The following is a 17549-nucleotide window of genomic DNA, read 5'->3' as shown; positions in this document are numbered from 1 at the left end:
GTGGGCATGTTGGCCGGTGTGGGCATGTTGGTCGGCGTGGGCATGTGGGTGGGATGAGGCGTGTTGGTCTGTGTGGGCATGTTGGTCGGCGTGGGCATGTGGGTGGGATGGGCATGTTGGTCGGCGTGGGCATGTTGGTCGGCGTGGGCAAGTTGGTCGGTGTGGGCATGTTGGACGGTGTGGGCAAGTTGGTCGGTGTGGGCATGTTGGTCGGTGTGGGAATGTTGGTCGGTGTGGGCATGTTGGTCGGTGTGGGCATGTTGGTAGGTGTGGGCATGTTGGTAGGTGTGGGCAAGTTGGTCGGTGTGTGCATGTTGGTCGGCGTGGGCATGTGGGTGGGATGAGGCATGTTGGTCGGTGCGGGCATGTTGGTTTGTGTGGGCATGTTGGTGGGATGAGGCATGTTGGTCGGTGTGGGCATGTTGGTCGGCGTGGGCATGTGGGTGGGATGGGGGGTGTTGGTTGGTGTAGGCATGTGGGTGGGATGGGGGGTGTTGATCGGTGTGGGCAAGTTGGTTGGTGTGGGCATGTTGGTTGTTGTGGGCATGTTGGTCGGCGTGTGGGCATGTTGGTCGGCGTGAGGGCATGTTGGTATGCGTGGGCAAGTTGGTCGGCGTGGGCATGTTGGTCGGCGTGGGCATGTTGGTCGGCGTGGGCATGTTGGTCGGTGTGGGCATGTTGGTCGGTGTGGGCATGTTGGTCGGTGGGGGCATGTTGGTCGGTGTAGGAATGTTGGTCGGTGTGGGAATGTTGGTCGGTGTGGGCATGTTGGTCGGTGTGGGCATGTTGGCAGGTGTGGGCATGTTGGTAGGTGTGGGCAAGTTGGTCGGTGTGGGCATGTTGGTCGGCGTGGGCATGTGGGTGGGATAGGGGGTGTTGGTCGGTGCGGGCATGTTGGTTGGTGTGGGCATGTTGGTGGGATGAGGCATGTTGGTTGGTGTGGGCATGTTGGTCGGCGTGGGCATGTGGGTGGGATGGGGGGTGTTGGTTGGTGTGGGCATGTGGGTGGGATCGGGGGTGTTGATTGGTGTGGGCATGTGGGTGGGATGGGGGGTGTTGATCGGTGTGGGCATGTTGGTCGGCGTGGGCATGTTGGTCGGCGTGGGCATGTTGGTCGGTGTGGGCAAGTTGGTTGGTGTGGGCATGTTGGTCGGTGTGGGCAAGTTGGTCGGTGTGGGCAAGTTGGGCGGTGTGGGCATTTTGGTCGGTGTGGGCATGTTGGTCGGTGTGGGCAAGTTGGTTGGTGTGGGCATGTTGGTTGTTGTGGGCATGTTGGTCGGCGTGTGGGCATGTTGGTCGGCGTGAGGGAATGTTGGTCGGTGTGGGCATGTTCGTATGCGTGGGCAAGTTGGTCGGCGTGGGCATGTTGGTCGGTGTGGGCATGTTGGTATGTGTGGGCAAGTTGGTCGGCGTGTTGGTCGGAGTGGGCATGTTGGTCGGTGTGGGCATGTTGGTGGGATGAGGCATGTTGGTCGGTGTGGGCATCTTGGTCGGCGTGGGCATGTGGGTGGGATGGGGGGTGTTGATCGGGGTGGGCATGTGGGTGGGATGGGGGTGTTGATCGGCGTGGGCATTTTGGTTGGCGTGGGCATGTTGGTCGGTGTGGGCATGTTGGTCGGCGTGGGCATGTTGGTCGGTGTGGGCATGTTGGTCGGTGTGGGCAAGTTGGTCGGTGTGGGCATGTTGGTCGGTGTGGGCAAGTTGGTCGGTGTGAGCATGTTGGTCGGTGTGGGCATGTTGGTCGGTGTGGGCAAGTTGGGCGGTGTGGGCATTTTGGTCGGTGTGGGCATTTTGGTCGGTGTGGGCATGTTGGTCGGTGTGGGCAGGTTGGTCGGTGTGGGCAAGTTGGGCAGTGTGGGCATTTTCGTCAGTGTGGGCAAGTTGGTCGGTGTGGGCACGTTGGTCGGCGTGTGGGCACGTTGGTCGGCGTGTGGGCACGTTGGTCGGCGTGGGCATGTTGGTCGGCATGTGGGCATGTTGGTCGGTGTGGGCATGTTGGTCGGTGTGGGAATGTTGGTCGGTGTGGGCATGTTGGTCGGTGTGGGCATGTTGGTCGGTGTGGGCATGTTGGTCGGCGTGGGCATGTGGGTGGGATGAGGCATGTTGGTCTGTGTGGGCATGTTGGTCGGCGTGGGCATGTGGGTGGGATGGGGGGTGTTGGTCGGTGTGGGCATGTGGGTGGGATGGGACATGTTGGTCAGCGTGGGCATGTGGGTGGGATGGGACATGTTGGTTGGCGTGGGCATGTTGGTTGGCGTGGGCATGATGGTCGGCATGGGCATGTTGGTCGGCGTGGGCATGTTGGTCGGCGTGGGCAAGTTGGTCGGTGTGGGCAACTTGGTCGGTGTGGGCATGTTGGTCGGTGTGGGCATGTTGGTGGGATGGGGCATGTTGGTCGGTGTGGGCAAGTTGGTCGGTGTGGGCATGTTGGTGGGATGGGGCATGTTGGTGGGATGGGGCATGTTGGTCGGTGTGGGCAAGTTGATCGGTGTGGGCATGTTGGGCGGCGTGGGCATGTGGGTGGGATAGGGGGTGTTGGTCGGTGTGGGCATGTTGGTCGGTGTGGGCATTTTGGTTGGTGTGGGCATGTTGGTGGGATGAGGCATGTTGGTCGGTGTGGGCATGTTGTTCGGCGTGGGCATGTGGGTGGGATGGGGGGTGTTGGTCGGTATGGGTATTAGGGTGAGATGGGACATGTTGGTCGGTGTGGGCATGTTAGTCGGCATGGGCATGTTGGTCGGCGTGGGCATGTTGGTCGGCGTGGGCAAGCTGGTTTGTGTGGGCAAGTTGGTAGGTGTGGGCATGTTGGTCGGTGTGGGCATGTTGGTCGGTGTGGGCATGTTGGTTGGTGTGGGCAAGTTGGCCGGTGTCGGCAAGTTGGTCGGTGTGGGCATGTTGGTTGGTGTGGGTGTGTTGGTCGGTTTGGGCATGTTAGTCGGCGTGGACATGTTGGTCGGCGTGGGCATGTTGGTCGGTGTGGGCATGTTGCTCGGTGTGGGCATGTTGGTGGGATGGGGCATGTTGGTGGACGGGGCATGTTGGTGGGATGGGGCATGTTGGTCGGTGTGGGCATGTTGGTCGGCATGGGCAAGTTGGTCGGCGTGGGCAAGTTGGTCGGTGTGTGGGCATGTTGGTCGGCGTGGGCATGTTGGTCGGTGTGGGCAAGTTGGTCGGCATGGGCAAGTTGGTCGGCGTGGGCAAGTTGGTCGGTGTGTGGGCATGTTGGTCGGCGTGGGCATGTGGGTGGGATAGGGGGTGTTGGTCGGCGTGGGCAAGTTGGTCGGTGTGTGGGCAAGTTGGTCGGCGTGGGCATGTTGGTCGGCGTGGGCATGTTGGACTAAACGTGCTTTATGTCTCGATGACACCTAATTTCCATAAGTTCATGACATTGGAGCAGAATAAGGCCTTTCGGCCCATCGAGTATACCACCATTCAATTATGGCTGATCTATTTTCGCTCTCGACCCCATTCTCCTGCCTATTCCCCATATCTTTTGACATATTTAATTTTGAGATACAGATCAGAAACAGGCCCTTTGGCCCATCGAGTCCGCACTGACCAGCCATCCCCGCACACCAGTTCTATCCCACACATGAGGGACAATTAAAAAAAAAGTAAATCAATTGACAAACCTGCACGTTTTTGGAGTGGGGAAGGAAACCGGAGCTCCAGGAGAAAACCCACTCAGGTCACGGGCGGAACGTGCAAACTCCGTACAGACAGCAGGTGTAGTCGGGATGGAGCCCGGGTGTGTGGCGCTGCATTGATGCGGTGACGCGGGTTGTGAACGGCCGGCATTGCCTTACCGTAGACGTCAGCACCGTGATCGTACGCCGTGTCCAGGCAGGTTCCATCCCTGGTGTCCCACACACGGATCGTGTAGTCCCAGCTTCCCGAGATCAGGAGGTACGGGACCTCCGGGTTCCACAGTAGACCCCGCACTGGTGCCTTGTGTCCACTCAGGATGTTGATGCAGGCATCCTGCGTGTAGTCCCATATCCGCACCGTGCTGTGGGGAAACAGACCGACCGCCCTCAGGCCCGGCACCAAACCCCTACCCGACAGAACCCAGCTCCGCCCGCTCAAATAGTGCTGGAGTAACTCAGCGGGTCAGGCAGCATCTGTGGAGAACATGGATAGGTGACGTTTCACAGAGTGCTGGAGTAACTCAGCGGGTCAGGCAGCATCTGTGGAGAACATGGACAGGTGACGTTTCACAGAGTGCTGGAGTAACTCAGCGGGTCAGGCAGCATCTGTGGAGGCGGAAACTCTACCGCTGCCCCACCGTGAATAAAGCAAGGAGTTGTCAGAGCCTCTTTGTGCCGGACTATGTGGAAGGTACAAATTGTGGACGCAGCCCAGACCATCACACAAGCCAACCTCCCTTCCATTGACTCCATCTACACCTCCACCTCGGCAAGGCCAGCAGCATAATTAAGGACCAGTCGCACCCCGGCTACTTCCTCTTTTCCCCTCTCCCATCAGGCAAGAGGTACAGAAGTGTGAAAACGCACACCTCCAGATTCAGGGACAGTTTCTTCCCAGCTGTTATCAGGCAACTGAACCATCCTACCACAACCAGAGAGCAGTGCTGAACTACTATCTACCTCATTGGTGATCCTCGGACTATCTTTGATCGGACTTTACTGGCTTTACCTTGCACTACACGTTATTCCCTTATCATGTATCTGTACATTGTTGGCGGCTCGATAGTAATCATGTATTGTCTTTCCGCTGACTGGTTAACATGCAGCAAAAGCTATTCACTGTACCTCGATACACCTGACAATATACTGAAGTGAAGAGGTTTGTGCATGGACTATCTGGGACGATAGATCTGTACGTGTCGTGGTGAAACAGCGATACCTGTCATCGGAACCGCTGCAGAGAATGCCCTCCCTCAGCGGTGACCACCTGACGTGGAACACCTTGGCCGTGTGTCCTGTGAAGACCTTCAAGGGCTGGTCCGAACTGGTGGCCAAGTAGTAAACACGAACATTCTTGTCTTCACAGCCGGTGGCAATCATATCTCTGCAAGGAAGGAAACATGTGACCAGTATAAAACAGCAGAGGTGAAGACACCGTATTGAGACCATTCTGTATAAATAGAGGAAAAAATGAGTTAAGACCAGAGTTGGACCCTTGAAGACTGAAAAAGGTGAATTTATTATGGGAAACAAGGAAATGGCAGACTAGTTGAACAGGTACTTTGGTACTTCAGCCCAACTAACCCACACCCACCAACATGCTCCATCTACACTAGTCCCACCTGCCCGCATTTGGCCCATATCCCTCCAAACCTGTCCTATCCGTGTACCCGTCTAGTTGTTTTGTTACATGTTCCTCAACTACCTCCTCCGGCAGCTCGTTCCATACACCCACCACACTTTGTGTAAAAAGATTGCACCTCAGATTCCTATTAAATCTATCCCCCCATCACCTTAAACCTATGTCCTCTGGTCCTTGATTCACCTACTCTGGGCAAGAGACTCCATGCATCTACCCGATCTATTCCTCTCGTGATTTTATTCACCTCTATAAGATCACCCCTCATCCTCCTGCGCTCCAAGGAATAACACCCAGCCTACTCAACCTCTCTCTGTAGCTCACACCCTCTAGTCCTGGCAACATCTTCATAAAACTTTGTACCCTTTCCAGCTTGACAACATCTTTCCTATAACATGGTGCCCAGAACTGAACACAATACTCTAAATATGGCCTCACCAACATTTTATACAACTGCAACATGACCTCCCAACTTCTACACTCAATACATGGCTGATGAAGGCCAAAGTGCCAAATGCCTTTTTGATCACCTTATCTAGCTGCGACTCGATCTTCAAGGAACTATGCACCTGTACTAGATCCCTCTGATATATTCACCAACTAAGAGACAGATTTGACAGCAGCAAAGTGTAGGCAGTCCAAGGCTGGAATCAATGCGTGTTCCCGATAGAAGGATGGACTTACTTATTGTTCTGGCTCCAGTCACATCCGAAGACTGCCGCTGGGTGTTTGTATTTGTGCAGAACCTTCCCATCGATAGTCCGAATAATGCTGTAATGGACAACAAGTCAACAGTAATTGGCCAACAGTCACCCAGACAACCTATCAACACAGCGAGCCCGGCACAGTGGCGCAGTGGTAGAGTTGCTGCCTTACAGCGCTTTCAGCGCCAGAGACACCGGTTCGATCCTGACCACGGGTGCAGTCTGTACGGAGTTTGTACGTTCTCCCTGTCACCTGCGTGGGGTTTCTCCAAGATCTTCGGTTTCCTCCCGCACTCAGGTTTGTAGGTTAATTGACGTTGGCATAAATGTAAAATTGTCCCCAGTGTGTGTAGGATAGTGTTAGTGTGCGGGGATCACTGGTCAGTGCGGACTCGCTGGGCTGAAGGGCCTGTTTCCGTGCTGTATCTCTAAACTATACTAAAACCTTCAAGACTCAGACCAATCTGGCCTCCATCTTCCTCCATCACACTCGAGAAAACCATCCTGACCAGCGCCTTCTAGAGCTCCAGCATTACATCCCTGTTTCTGTATACAAGCCCTCTCAAAATATATGCTAGCATTGTATTCGCCCTCCTTACCACCGATTCAACTTGCAAATTAACCTTTTGTGAATCCTGCACCAGCTCCCAAATCCCTTTGCTTGTCCAATTTCTGGATTATTTCCCCATTTAGAAAATAGTCTACACCTTGGTTCCTACGACCAAAATGCTTGACTCCACACTTTGCTACACTATATTCCATCTGCCACTTCTCTGCCCACTCTCCCAACATCTCCAAGTCCTTCTGCAGAGTCCCTGCTTTCTCTACACTACCTGCCCCTCCACTTCCACCTCTACTGTTTGTCATTGGGGCAAGTAAGCTGGAAGAGAGATGGGGCAGGTCCAAGTCTGGCAAGAGATATGTGGACACAGGTGAGGGGGGAGGGGTGAGTTTTGATCGAAGAACATTAGCTACTCTCCTGTCTTCTGTGACCTCACCTGTGGTTAGAGAAGACACCAAGATCTTCATCAAGGCTCCTGCAATCTCCTCTCTTGCCTCACTCAGTCACCTGGGATAAATCCCATCAGGTCCTGGGATACATTTCCCTGCCATGTGGGAAGCTGACCATGTTGAGGTCTATAAAACCACAAGTGAGACAGATAGAGCAGATAGTCTTTTTCCAAAACTAGACGGCATGGGTTTAATGTGTGGGAAGGAACTGCAGATGCTGGTAGACACAAAAGGCTGGAGTAACTCAGTGGGACTGGCAACGTCTCTGGAGAGAAGGAATGGGCGATGTTTCAGGTCGAGACAGGTCTGGAGCAGGGCCTGGGTCTAAGATAGGTTCAAGCATTTATAGGGGACCATGTGGAGGGTAAAGATTTAATAGGAACCCGAGGGGCAATTTTTTCACACAGAGGTGGTGGGTGTATGGAACGAGCTGCCAGAGGAGGTAGTTGAGGCAAATACTATAACAATATTTAAAAGATATTTTAATAGTAGGGACATGTGTAAAATGTGGGCAGGTGGTTCTAGTGTAGATGGGGCATCTTGGCATGGACAAGTTAGGCAGAAGGGAATGTTTTTGTGCTTCTGTGTTTTATATCTATCCATGGAAATAAATTTAAACTGCTCCAATCTATTTTAAAAGAAGGGAGAATTGATTTTTAGTTTTTTTATTATATATATTGACATGGAAATCCATTTAAATTTTTTTCTGGCAATTATTCCACATTTCATCGATTTCTATTTTCAGCTTTGGAAGCAGCTTAATGGCTGTGGAGCCAGACAATTCATCAATGACACCAGCTGTGAAGTATTTCTGTAACCAGGTCAGAATATCAATGGGGAATACGCATAAATCAATAAAGTGTATTTGCTTCAACATGTTCTGCATTCAGACATGACCTGATGTGTGGTACCCGCCCTTTGTTCAATCATTGCATTACACGCCCCAACCATTCATGATGGAAACCTCCCTGTCATCTCGGAGTGTTAACGGCCTGTCCCACTGACGGAACCTTTCAGCTACTCTCTTCCACCTTCTAGCTCGAGGGCACTCGCCTGGAAAACCTCGAGTTAGATCGACCGTCAGCGATGAAACTGCAAGCCAGATCGACTGACCGCACACAAACACACACAAACGCATCGCAAAGCCGGGGGCCAGGGAAAGCGGGGGAGCGCTGTCTGAAATTCACACTCGCGATGAACAGGAAGGTAAAAGATGGCTGGCACAGTTACGGTAAGTTCTTTAGAGAGCGTGGAGGGAGGGCGTGGGGGAAGAGAAGGGGGGGGGAAGAGAGGGGGGGGGGAAGAGAAGGGGGGGAAGAGAAGGGGCGGGGAAGAGAAGGGGGGGGAAGAGAAGGGGGGAGAAGGGGGGTGGGGGAGAAAGGGGGGGGAGAAAGGGGGGGGGAGAAGAGGGGGGGAGAGAACGGGGGGGGAGAGCACTGGGGGGAGAGAAGGGGGGAAGAAGGGGGGGGGAGACGGGGGGGGAGGGGAGAAGGGGGGGAGGGGAGAAGGGGGGGAGGGGAGAAGGGGGGGAGGGGAGAAGGGGGGGGGAGGGGAGGAAGGGGGGGGGGAGGGGAGAAGGGGGGGAGGGGAGAAGGGGGGGAGGGGAGAAGGGGGGGAGAGAAACTTTTAAGAAGAGAAGCCAGACAACTTTTAATAAAGTTTAGCGGACATTTAACATTACCTTTTTTCTCTCAACGAGCTTTACCTTCGACTACCTTTGATTGTCCTCGACTACCTACGATAGCATTACGACCTACTACGACCTACCTCGACTAAACCTACGAATAAAAAAGTATCGATTTTTTCCATGGCGACCTTTTTTTACTCGCGGGCATTTTTCAGCATGTTGAAAAATACGCAGCGACCTAGCTGAGGCCTCGAGTACACGGGGACTACTCTCGAGCATGAAGGAGAGTTACAAAGACCTTCTAGGACCTTGTGACGACAATGCTGTAAGTGTGAGTCGAGGGCAAGCTCTTCTAAACTCTCGAATTAGGTCGCCGCAGTGGGACAGCCCCTGAAGTGTATGAAGAAGAGCATGTTCTTCCTATTTTCCAAATTTCTGTTGTTTTTACCCTTCGACATCTCTAGTCTCCTTCTCCCCTGAAACATAGAAACATAGAAAATAGGTGCAGGAGGAGGCCATTCGGCCCTTCGAGCCAGCACCGCCATCTATTGTGATCATGGCTGATCGTCCCCAATCAATAACCCGTGCCTGCCTTCTTCCCATATCCCTTGACTCCACTAGCCCCTAGAGCTCTATCTAACTCTCTCTTAAATCCATCCAGTGACTTCACAGAGGTGAAGAACTCAGCATTTGGTACAGGTGCATTTGGTATCATAAGTGATAGGAGCACAATTAGGCCATTTGGTCCATCAAGTCTACCCCGTCATTCGGTCATGGCTGATCTATCTCTCCCTCTCAACCCCATTCTCCTGCCTTCTCCTCATAACCCCTGACACCCATACTAATCAACAATCTGTCAGTCTCTCCCTTAAAAATATCCACTGACTTGTGGCCTCCACATCTTTCAGTGGCAATGAATCCCACAGATTCACCGCCCTCTGACTAAAAAATATCATCCTCATCTTTCTAAAGGTACTTCCTTTAATTCTGAGGCTGTGCCCTCTGGTCCTAGACTCTCCCACTAGTGGAAACATCTTCTCCACATCCACTCTATCCAGGCCTTTCACTATTCGGTGAAGTTTCAATGAGGTCCCGCCTCATCTTTCTACACTCCAGCGAGTACAGGCCCAGTGCCATAAAACACTCATTATATGTTAAGCCAATCATTCCTGACGTTGGGCGGAAGGGCCTGTTTCAACGCTGTATGACTGTATACCTCTGTGGCGATGTGTGCGTTCTGTCCACCTCCTGGTTCTACACACTACTGGCCATGGAGTACCTGCACGCGGAGGGTACACTCACCAGAAGCCGTCTCCACTGCACGTCGCAATCCTCTTCGAGTCTTTGTGGCTCCAAGCAATGCAGAAGATGCCATTTTTCCCATGCTGCAAGGATGGACAGGAGATTAACAGATTACTACAGCCTCTACACTGACACTAACGGCTGGCACGGTGGCGCAGCGGTAGAGTTGCTGCCTCACAGCGCCAGTGACCCGGGTTCCATCCTGACTACGGGTGCTGTCTGTATGGAGTTTGTACGTTCTCCCCGTGACCTGCGTGGGTTTTCTCCGGGTGCTCCGGTTTCCTCCCACACTCCAAAGACGTGCAGGTTTGTAGGTTAATTGGCTTAGTGTAATTGTAAATTGTCCCTAGTGTGTGTAGGATAGTGTTAGTGTGCGGGGATCGCTGGTTGGTGCGGACTCGGTGGGCCGAAGGGCCTGTTTTCGCGCTGTATCTCTAAAATAAACTAAAAAGTGAACTCAGACATTGAAACAAAATACAGCACATTCTCATGATGATATTGATTTGCAAAGGTGAAGGTCTTCCTCTCAAGGCTGATTCAGAGGCGGTGCTGGACTCACACATAACCCTGGTTGGGGAATGGACACACCTCTCCATTACTGAAGGATATTAGTGGGGGGGAAACCATTTAATAGGAACCTGAGGGGCAACTTTTCCACACAGAGGGTGGTGGGTGTATGGAACGAGCTGCTGGAGGAGGTAGTTGAGGCTGGGACTATCCTATTGTTTAACAGTTAGACAGGTACATGGATAGGACAGGTTTGGAGAGAAAATGTGCTGCCGCACCCACTGAGTTTCTCCAGCACTTTTGTCTACCTTCGATTTTCCAGCATCTGCAGTCCCTTCTTGAACACAGGTTTGGAGAGATATGGGCCAAACACAGCTAAATGGGACTTGCGTAGCTGGGACATGTTAGTCGGCATGGGCAAGGTGGGCTGAAGGGCCTGTTTCCATGCTGTGTCATTCTATAACAAGTTTAGGTTTATTATTGGCACATGTACCGAGGTACAGTGAATGGCTTGGTTTAGCGTGCTATCCAATAATAATAATAATAATAATAATATATTTTATAGTCATTGCACATAAGTGCAACGAGATTTGGTATGCAGCTTCCATCCGACAACATAACTTAAATAACTAATAACATTTAGATTTAGATACCCCGAGAACATGGTTTGTAAAAAGAACATTACAACAGTAAAATAGTCAAAACAGTCAAAACAGACTAAAGTGCAGATGTGTCTGTGCGACGTGACCATCCGAGGGAGACAGTCCAGGGGGGATGGGGGGCACTCAGCAGGGCCGGTTCAGAGCCGCTATAGCTATGGGAATGAAGCTGTTCCTGAGTCTGGAGGCTCGGGCGTAGAAGGCCTTGTAACGTCTGCAGGAGGGAAGTAGTTCGAACAGTCCGTTACAAGGGTGTGAGGAGTCTTTATGGATGCTGACGGCCTTCCTGAGGCACCGTGTGTGGTAGATGCCCTCCAAGGCTGGTAGCTGTGTCCCAATAATCTTCTGCGCTCTGTGGACGACGCGCTGAAGAGCTCTCCTCTCCGCCTCCGTGCAGCTGAGATACCACACAGAGATGTCATACGTTAGTATGCTCTCTGTGGTGCAGCGGTAGAAGGTTGTCAGCAGCTGTTGGGGCAGACCAGTCTTTTTTAATGTTCTCAGGAAGAACAGTCATTGCTGAGCCTTCTTGACCAGCGCAGCGGTGTTGGTGGACCATGTGAGGTCCTCTGGGATGTGAGTGCCCAGAAACTTAAAGCTGGACACTCTCTCCACACTTTCCCCATAGATGGAGATTGGGGCGTATTCTCCATTATGTGACCTCCTGAAGTCAATAATCAGCTCCTTGGTCTTGGAGGTGTTTAGTGACAAGTTGTTACGTGCGCACCAGTCCGCCAGGTTCTGCACCTCCGCTCTGTATTTTGTATCAGATCTACCATACATAGGTCTACCATATCTACCATATGGTAGATCTACCATACCAATCTATCAATCAGATCTACCACACATAGATGCCAAGTTCAAACTTGTTTAAATAGGTGGAGCAAAGGGGAAGATACAGAGTGCAGAATATAGTTCTCAGCACTGTGGCGCATCAGTTCCACAGACAAAGTCCAATGTCCGCAATGGGGTAGAGGTGAATCGGACAGTACCCTAGCTTATGGAAGGGCCGTTCAGAAGCCTGATAACAGAGGGGAAGAAGCTGTCCTTGAGTCTGGTGGTGCGCGCTTTCAAGCTTCTGTACCTTCTGCCGGACGGGAGTGGGGAGAACCAGGAATGACCGAGGTGGGACAAGTCTTTGATTGTGTTGGCTGCTTTCCTGAGGCATCTGCAGAGTCACTGGAGACATGGTGAATGCCCTCTATTGCCCGAGGGAGTTGGTGCATTCTTGGCTGTTACTTCAGTGCAGTTGTTTCACATTAATGTTCCATATTCCATTATCTCACTACTGCACTATATTTGTTATTAATTCAGCTTTTTTTGTTCTCATCCCCCATTATGTACAATGTCTACATATTCACATATTCTGTTGTGCTGCAGCAAGTGAGAATTTCATTGTCCTATCCGGGACATATGACAATAAAAGAATGAGGAGTAAGCCATTCAGAACGGAGATGAGGAAACACTATTTGCAGAGACAGTGAGTCTGTGGAATTCTGTGGAGGCCGGTTCTCTGGATGCTTTCAAGAGAGAGCTAGATAGGGCTCTTGAAGATAGCAGAGTCAGGGGATATGGGGAGAAGGCAGGAACGGGGTACTGATTGGGGATGATCCGCCATGATCACATTGAATGGCGGTACTGGCTCGAAGGGCCGAATGGCCTACTCCTGCACCTATTGTCTATTGACTAAAACACTCTTGACTCCAATGCCATGTCACAGCAGTCTCTGGCAATTTCACAATTCATCATCGCTGGTCCTCGTTTCATATTCCAGTTTTTATCATATGACATGGACTTCAATTCCCCAGTCGCTACATGTGATTTAAAGTCGTGTCGCTGAGTATTAGTCTAGCCAACTAACCAGGGTAATCAGAAGCAGCTCTTTGTGACGGTGTTGGCTGCAAATCTAAATCACTCCTCATTAATATTTGCTGCCAATTATTCACCAATGTGTTTCCATGTTTTATTTAATAAAATAGATAAATGTATCAGTTGAGTTTATTGTTATGTGTACCGAGGTACAGTGACAAGCTTTTGTTGTGTGCTAATCAGTCAGCAGAAGGACAATACATGATTACAATCGAGCCGTTCACAGTGTACAGATACAGGATAAGGGAATAACGTTTAGTGCAAGGTAAAGCCACCAAAAGTCCGATCAAAGATAACCCCGAGGGTCACCAATAAGGTAGATAGTAGTTCAGGACTGGTTGTGGTAGGATGGTTCAGTTGCCTGATAACAGCTGGGAAGAAACTGTCCCTGAATCTGGAGGTGTGCGTTTTCACACTTCTGTACCTCTTGCTCGATGGGAGAGGGGAGAAGAGGGAGTGGCCAGGGTGCGACGGAACCTTGATGATGCTGCTGGCCTTGCCGAGGCAGCGTGAGGTGTAGATGGAGTCAATGGAAGGGAGTTTGGAAGGACCTTGCCAGAGGACCACCACAGACCTTTTCACCCTCTAAATTTGATGGTCACTCTCAGCTGGCAACGTCTGGAAGGGCAGAGCGGTCTTGAACTACTATCTGAGGGACCCTCAGACTATCTTTGATTGGACCTTACTGCCTTTACCTTGCACTAAACGTTATTCCCTTATCATGTGTCTGTACACTGTGAACGGCTCGATTGTAATCATGTACAGTCTTTCCGCTGACTGGTTAGCACGCAACAAAAGCTTTTCACTGTACCTCGGTACACGTGACAATAAACTAAACTGAACTAGCTCCTGTTCCAGCCACAAAGTGCCGGAGGAACTCAGTGGGTCAGGCAGCATCTGTGGAGGGAATGAACAGGCAGCGTTTCAGGTCGGGATCCTTCTCCAGACTGATGGCAGTGGCGGGGAGAAAACTGGGGAAAGGAGGTGGGGGTCGGGCAAAGCCTGGCGAGTGATAGGTGGATGTAGGTGGGGAGCAGTGATGAGCAGATGGGTGGAGTAAGTGACAAAGGCTGGAGGTGAAAAGGAGTCAGATACGGAGAGAATTAAAATGTAAAGCCAGAGGGAGGGAGGGATGTGGGGACTCGGGGATGGGAGATGAGTGTAGAGGAGCAGGGTGACTGGGGAGACAGGTGGGAGATGGTGAGAGAAATGTATGTACACTGGGATGGATGGGAAAGTGGGCAGGGAAGTGGGCAGGGAAGGCTTGTTTGGTCTGACATGTCACAAGGCCTCCACGACTACTCATTATTATTTGATATCAATCAGCATTCACAAGGACAGGACAGGTTTAGAGGAATAAGGGGCAAAACACACAGGGACTAGTGTAGATGGGGAATCTTGGTCAGTGTGGGCAGGTTGGGCCAAAGGGCCTGTTTCCATGCTGTGTGATGGAGGTCTCGGTGGCGCAGCGGTAGAGTTGCTGCCTCACAGTGAATGCAGCGCCGGAGACCCAGGTTCGATCCCGACTACGGGTGCTGTCTGTACGGAGTTTGTACGTTCTTCCCGTGACCTGCGTGGGTTTTCTCCGAGATCTTCGGTTTCCTCCCACACTCCAAAGACGTGCAGGTTTGTCGGTTAATTGGCCGGGTGAATGTAAAATTTGGCTCGAGTGGGTGTAGGATAGTGTTAATATGCGGGGATCGCTGGTCGGCACGGACCCGGTGGGCCGAAGGGCCTGTTTCCGCGCTGTATCGCTAAACATGACTCTAGGATACAAAGGGGGAGATACAAGCCAGCACTGACCTCATTGAAGCGAGCAATGGTCTTCCCTTTGACCACGTCCCAGATGAAGGCTCCGTTACGAGAGGTCGCCCCTGCGATACAGTTCAGGTCCCCTGGGAGAGAGAGCCAACATTAAAGTCCGAGTGAGGTTGAGATGTCCCTCACCCTCACACGTTCCACAAGGCCGACAGAGATTTAAAATGAATGTGCAAGTGATGACAGGAATTACTCTCTGAAACGTTAGTCCTGTATCTGACTCAACCCATAAACCTTATTCCCTCCAAACATTATCATGTATGTATCTGTACACTGTGGATGGCTGGCTCCATTGTAATCATGTATTGTCTTTCTGCTGACTGGATAGCATGCAACACACATCTGTACCTCGGTACACGTGACAATAAGCTAAACTGATTTAACACCTTTACTGACATTTGGGTATGCAGGGAAGATTGTGCGTAGTTCACAGAAACATAGAAAAATAGGTGCAGGAGTAGGCCATTCGGCCCTTCGAGCCAGCACCGCCATTTAAGTTGATCATGGCTGATCATCTAAAATCAGTACCCTGTTCCTGCTTTTTCCCCGTATCCCATTATTCCACTAGCCCCAAGAGCAAAACCAAACTCTCTCTTGAACGTTCATAAGTTGCAGGAGCAGCACTAGGCCACTCGGCCCATCAAGTCATGTACACCTCAATGAGGTCACCTTTCAGCCTCCTACACTCCAAACTAAACAGTGCCAGCCTGTCCACCTCTCCCCCGTAACTCAAGCCCAGGCACGTTCATGTTCTTAAGTGATAGGAACAGAATAAGGCCATTCGGCCCGTATCTACCCCATCATTCAATCATGGCTGATCTATCTCTCCCTCCTAACCCCATTCTCCTGCCTTCTCCACATAACCCCTGACACCCGCACTAATCAAGAATCTGTCAATTTCTGCCTTAAAAATATCCATTGACTTGGCCTCCACCGCCGTCTGTGGCAAAGAATTCCACAGATTCACCACCCTCTGACAAAAGAAACTCCTCCTCATCTCCTTACTAAAGGAACGTCCTTTAATTCTGACGTTGTGCCCTCTGGTCCTGGACTCTCCCACTAGTGGAAACATCCTCTCCACATCCACTCTATCCAGGCCTTTCACTATTCTGTACGTTTCAGTGAGGGTGTCCCCTCATCCTTCTAAACTCCAGCGAGTGCAGGCCCAGTGCCAACAAACACTCATCACATGTTAACCCACTCATTCCCAGGATCATTCTCCATATACATATGATATCCACAGTGTGTGCACAGGTCACACTGCTCAGTCAGTGTACTTGGCATCAATGGGTACTTGGCATCAAAGCACCTGTGTGCCCTCACCTGGAGCCCAAGACAGGGAGTAGATGACTCCCTCATTACCAGGGGACGTGTAGACTGCTGTCAGGGTGTTGACATCCCACACTTTAATCGTTCCATCAAATGATGCGGTGGCCAGAAGATTGGGGTCATCTGGTTTAAACTTACAGTCGAAGATGGTTTCCACGTGACCCTTGGGGACAAGACCACAGAATATGTTTATGCATCTTTAGACTTCAGAGATACAGCGTAGAAACAGGCCCTTCGGCCCACTGAGTCCGCACCGACCAGCGATCACCCCATATGCTAACACTATCCCACACACCAGCGGCAATTTACAGAAGTCAATTAACCTACAAACCCATACGCCTTTGGAGTGTGGGAGGAAACCGGAGCACCCAGAGGAATCCCACGTGGTCACAGGGAGAACGTGCAAACTCCTTACAGACAGCTCCTGTAGTCTGGGTCTGTGGCGCTGTGAGGTTGCACCACTCTGATGACCTTTACCAGATACAACATGTTCAGAATCATTAGCCTGTTGAACAAAGCAACACCAGGGGAGGCTGAGCCTGGACAACACTCTCACAGTGAAAGGCCTGGATAGTGGATGTGGGGACGATGCTTCCACTAGTCTAGGACCAGAGGTCGTAACCTCAGAATTAAAGGACGTAACTTTAGACAAGAGACAGTAGGTGCTGGAGTAGGCCATTCGGCCCTTCAAGCCAGCACCGCCATTCAATGTGATAATGGCTGATCGTCCCCAATCAGTACCCCGTTCCTGCCTTCTCCCCATATCCCCTGACTCCGCTGTCTTTAAGAGCCCTATATAGCTCTCTCTTGAAAGTATCCAGAGAACCTGCCTCCACCGCCCTCTGAGGCAGAGAATTCCACACTCACCACTCTCTGTGTGAAAAAGTGTTTCCTCGTCTCTGTTCTAAATGGCTTACTCCTTATTCTTAAACTGTGGCCCCTGGATCTGGACTCCCCCAAAATCGGGAACATGTTTCCTGCCTCTAGCGTGTCCAAACCCTTAATAATCTTATATGATTCAATGAGATACCCTCTCATCCTTCAGAATATACAAGACAACCGCTCCATTCTCTCAGCATATGACAGTCCCGTCATCCCGGGAATTAGCTTTGTGAACCTATGCTGCACTCCCTCATTAGCAAGAATGTCCTTCCTCAAATTTGGAGACCAAAACTGCACCAGGCGTTGTCTCACCAGGGCTCTGTACTACTGCAGAAGGACCTCTTTGCTCCTGTATTCGATTCCTCTTGTTATAAAGGCCAACATGCCATTCGTATTCTTCATTGCCTGCTGTACCTGCATGCTTACTTTCAGTGACTGATGAACAAGGTCCCCCAGATCTCGTTGTACTTCCCCTTTTCCCAACTTGACACCATTTAGATAATAATCTACCTTCCTGTTTTTGCCACTAACATGGATAACCTCACATTTATCCAC

The 17549-nt window shown here is 51.3% G+C and overlaps 2 protein-coding genes across 2 annotated transcripts in view; both read right to left on the bottom strand.

Annotated features, from left to right (window-relative positions):
* The window catches only part of LOC116971610 (transmembrane protease serine 9-like), an 865719-nt gene that overhangs the window by 509860 nt on the left and 338310 nt on the right, over positions 1 to 17549 (bottom strand). The gene's annotated exons all lie outside the window — the stretch shown is intronic.
* Positions 3619 to 17549, bottom strand: part of wdr17 (WD repeat domain 17) — a 32999-nt gene continuing 19068 nt past the window's right edge. The window contains exons 8-13 of the mRNA XM_033018744.1: positions 16107 to 16275; positions 14769 to 14860; positions 9931 to 10013; positions 5971 to 6057; positions 4867 to 5031; positions 3619 to 4009 (exon numbers count right to left, since the gene is read on the bottom strand). Of these exons, the coding sequence (XP_032874635.1) occupies positions 3685 to 4009; positions 4867 to 5031; positions 5971 to 6057; positions 9931 to 10013; positions 14769 to 14860; positions 16107 to 16275 (921 nt within the window). The 3' untranslated portion in view covers positions 3619 to 3684. The remainder of the gene's footprint in view (positions 4010 to 4866; positions 5032 to 5970; positions 6058 to 9930; positions 10014 to 14768; positions 14861 to 16106; positions 16276 to 17549) is intronic.

This window comes from Amblyraja radiata, chromosome 3 (assembly GCF_010909765.2).
Source record: "Amblyraja radiata isolate CabotCenter1 chromosome 3, sAmbRad1.1.pri, whole genome shotgun sequence".
NCBI classification, from domain to species: Eukaryota; Metazoa; Chordata; class Chondrichthyes; order Rajiformes; family Rajidae; genus Amblyraja; species Amblyraja radiata.
This window is presented reverse-complemented; position numbering and strand designations above follow the sequence as displayed.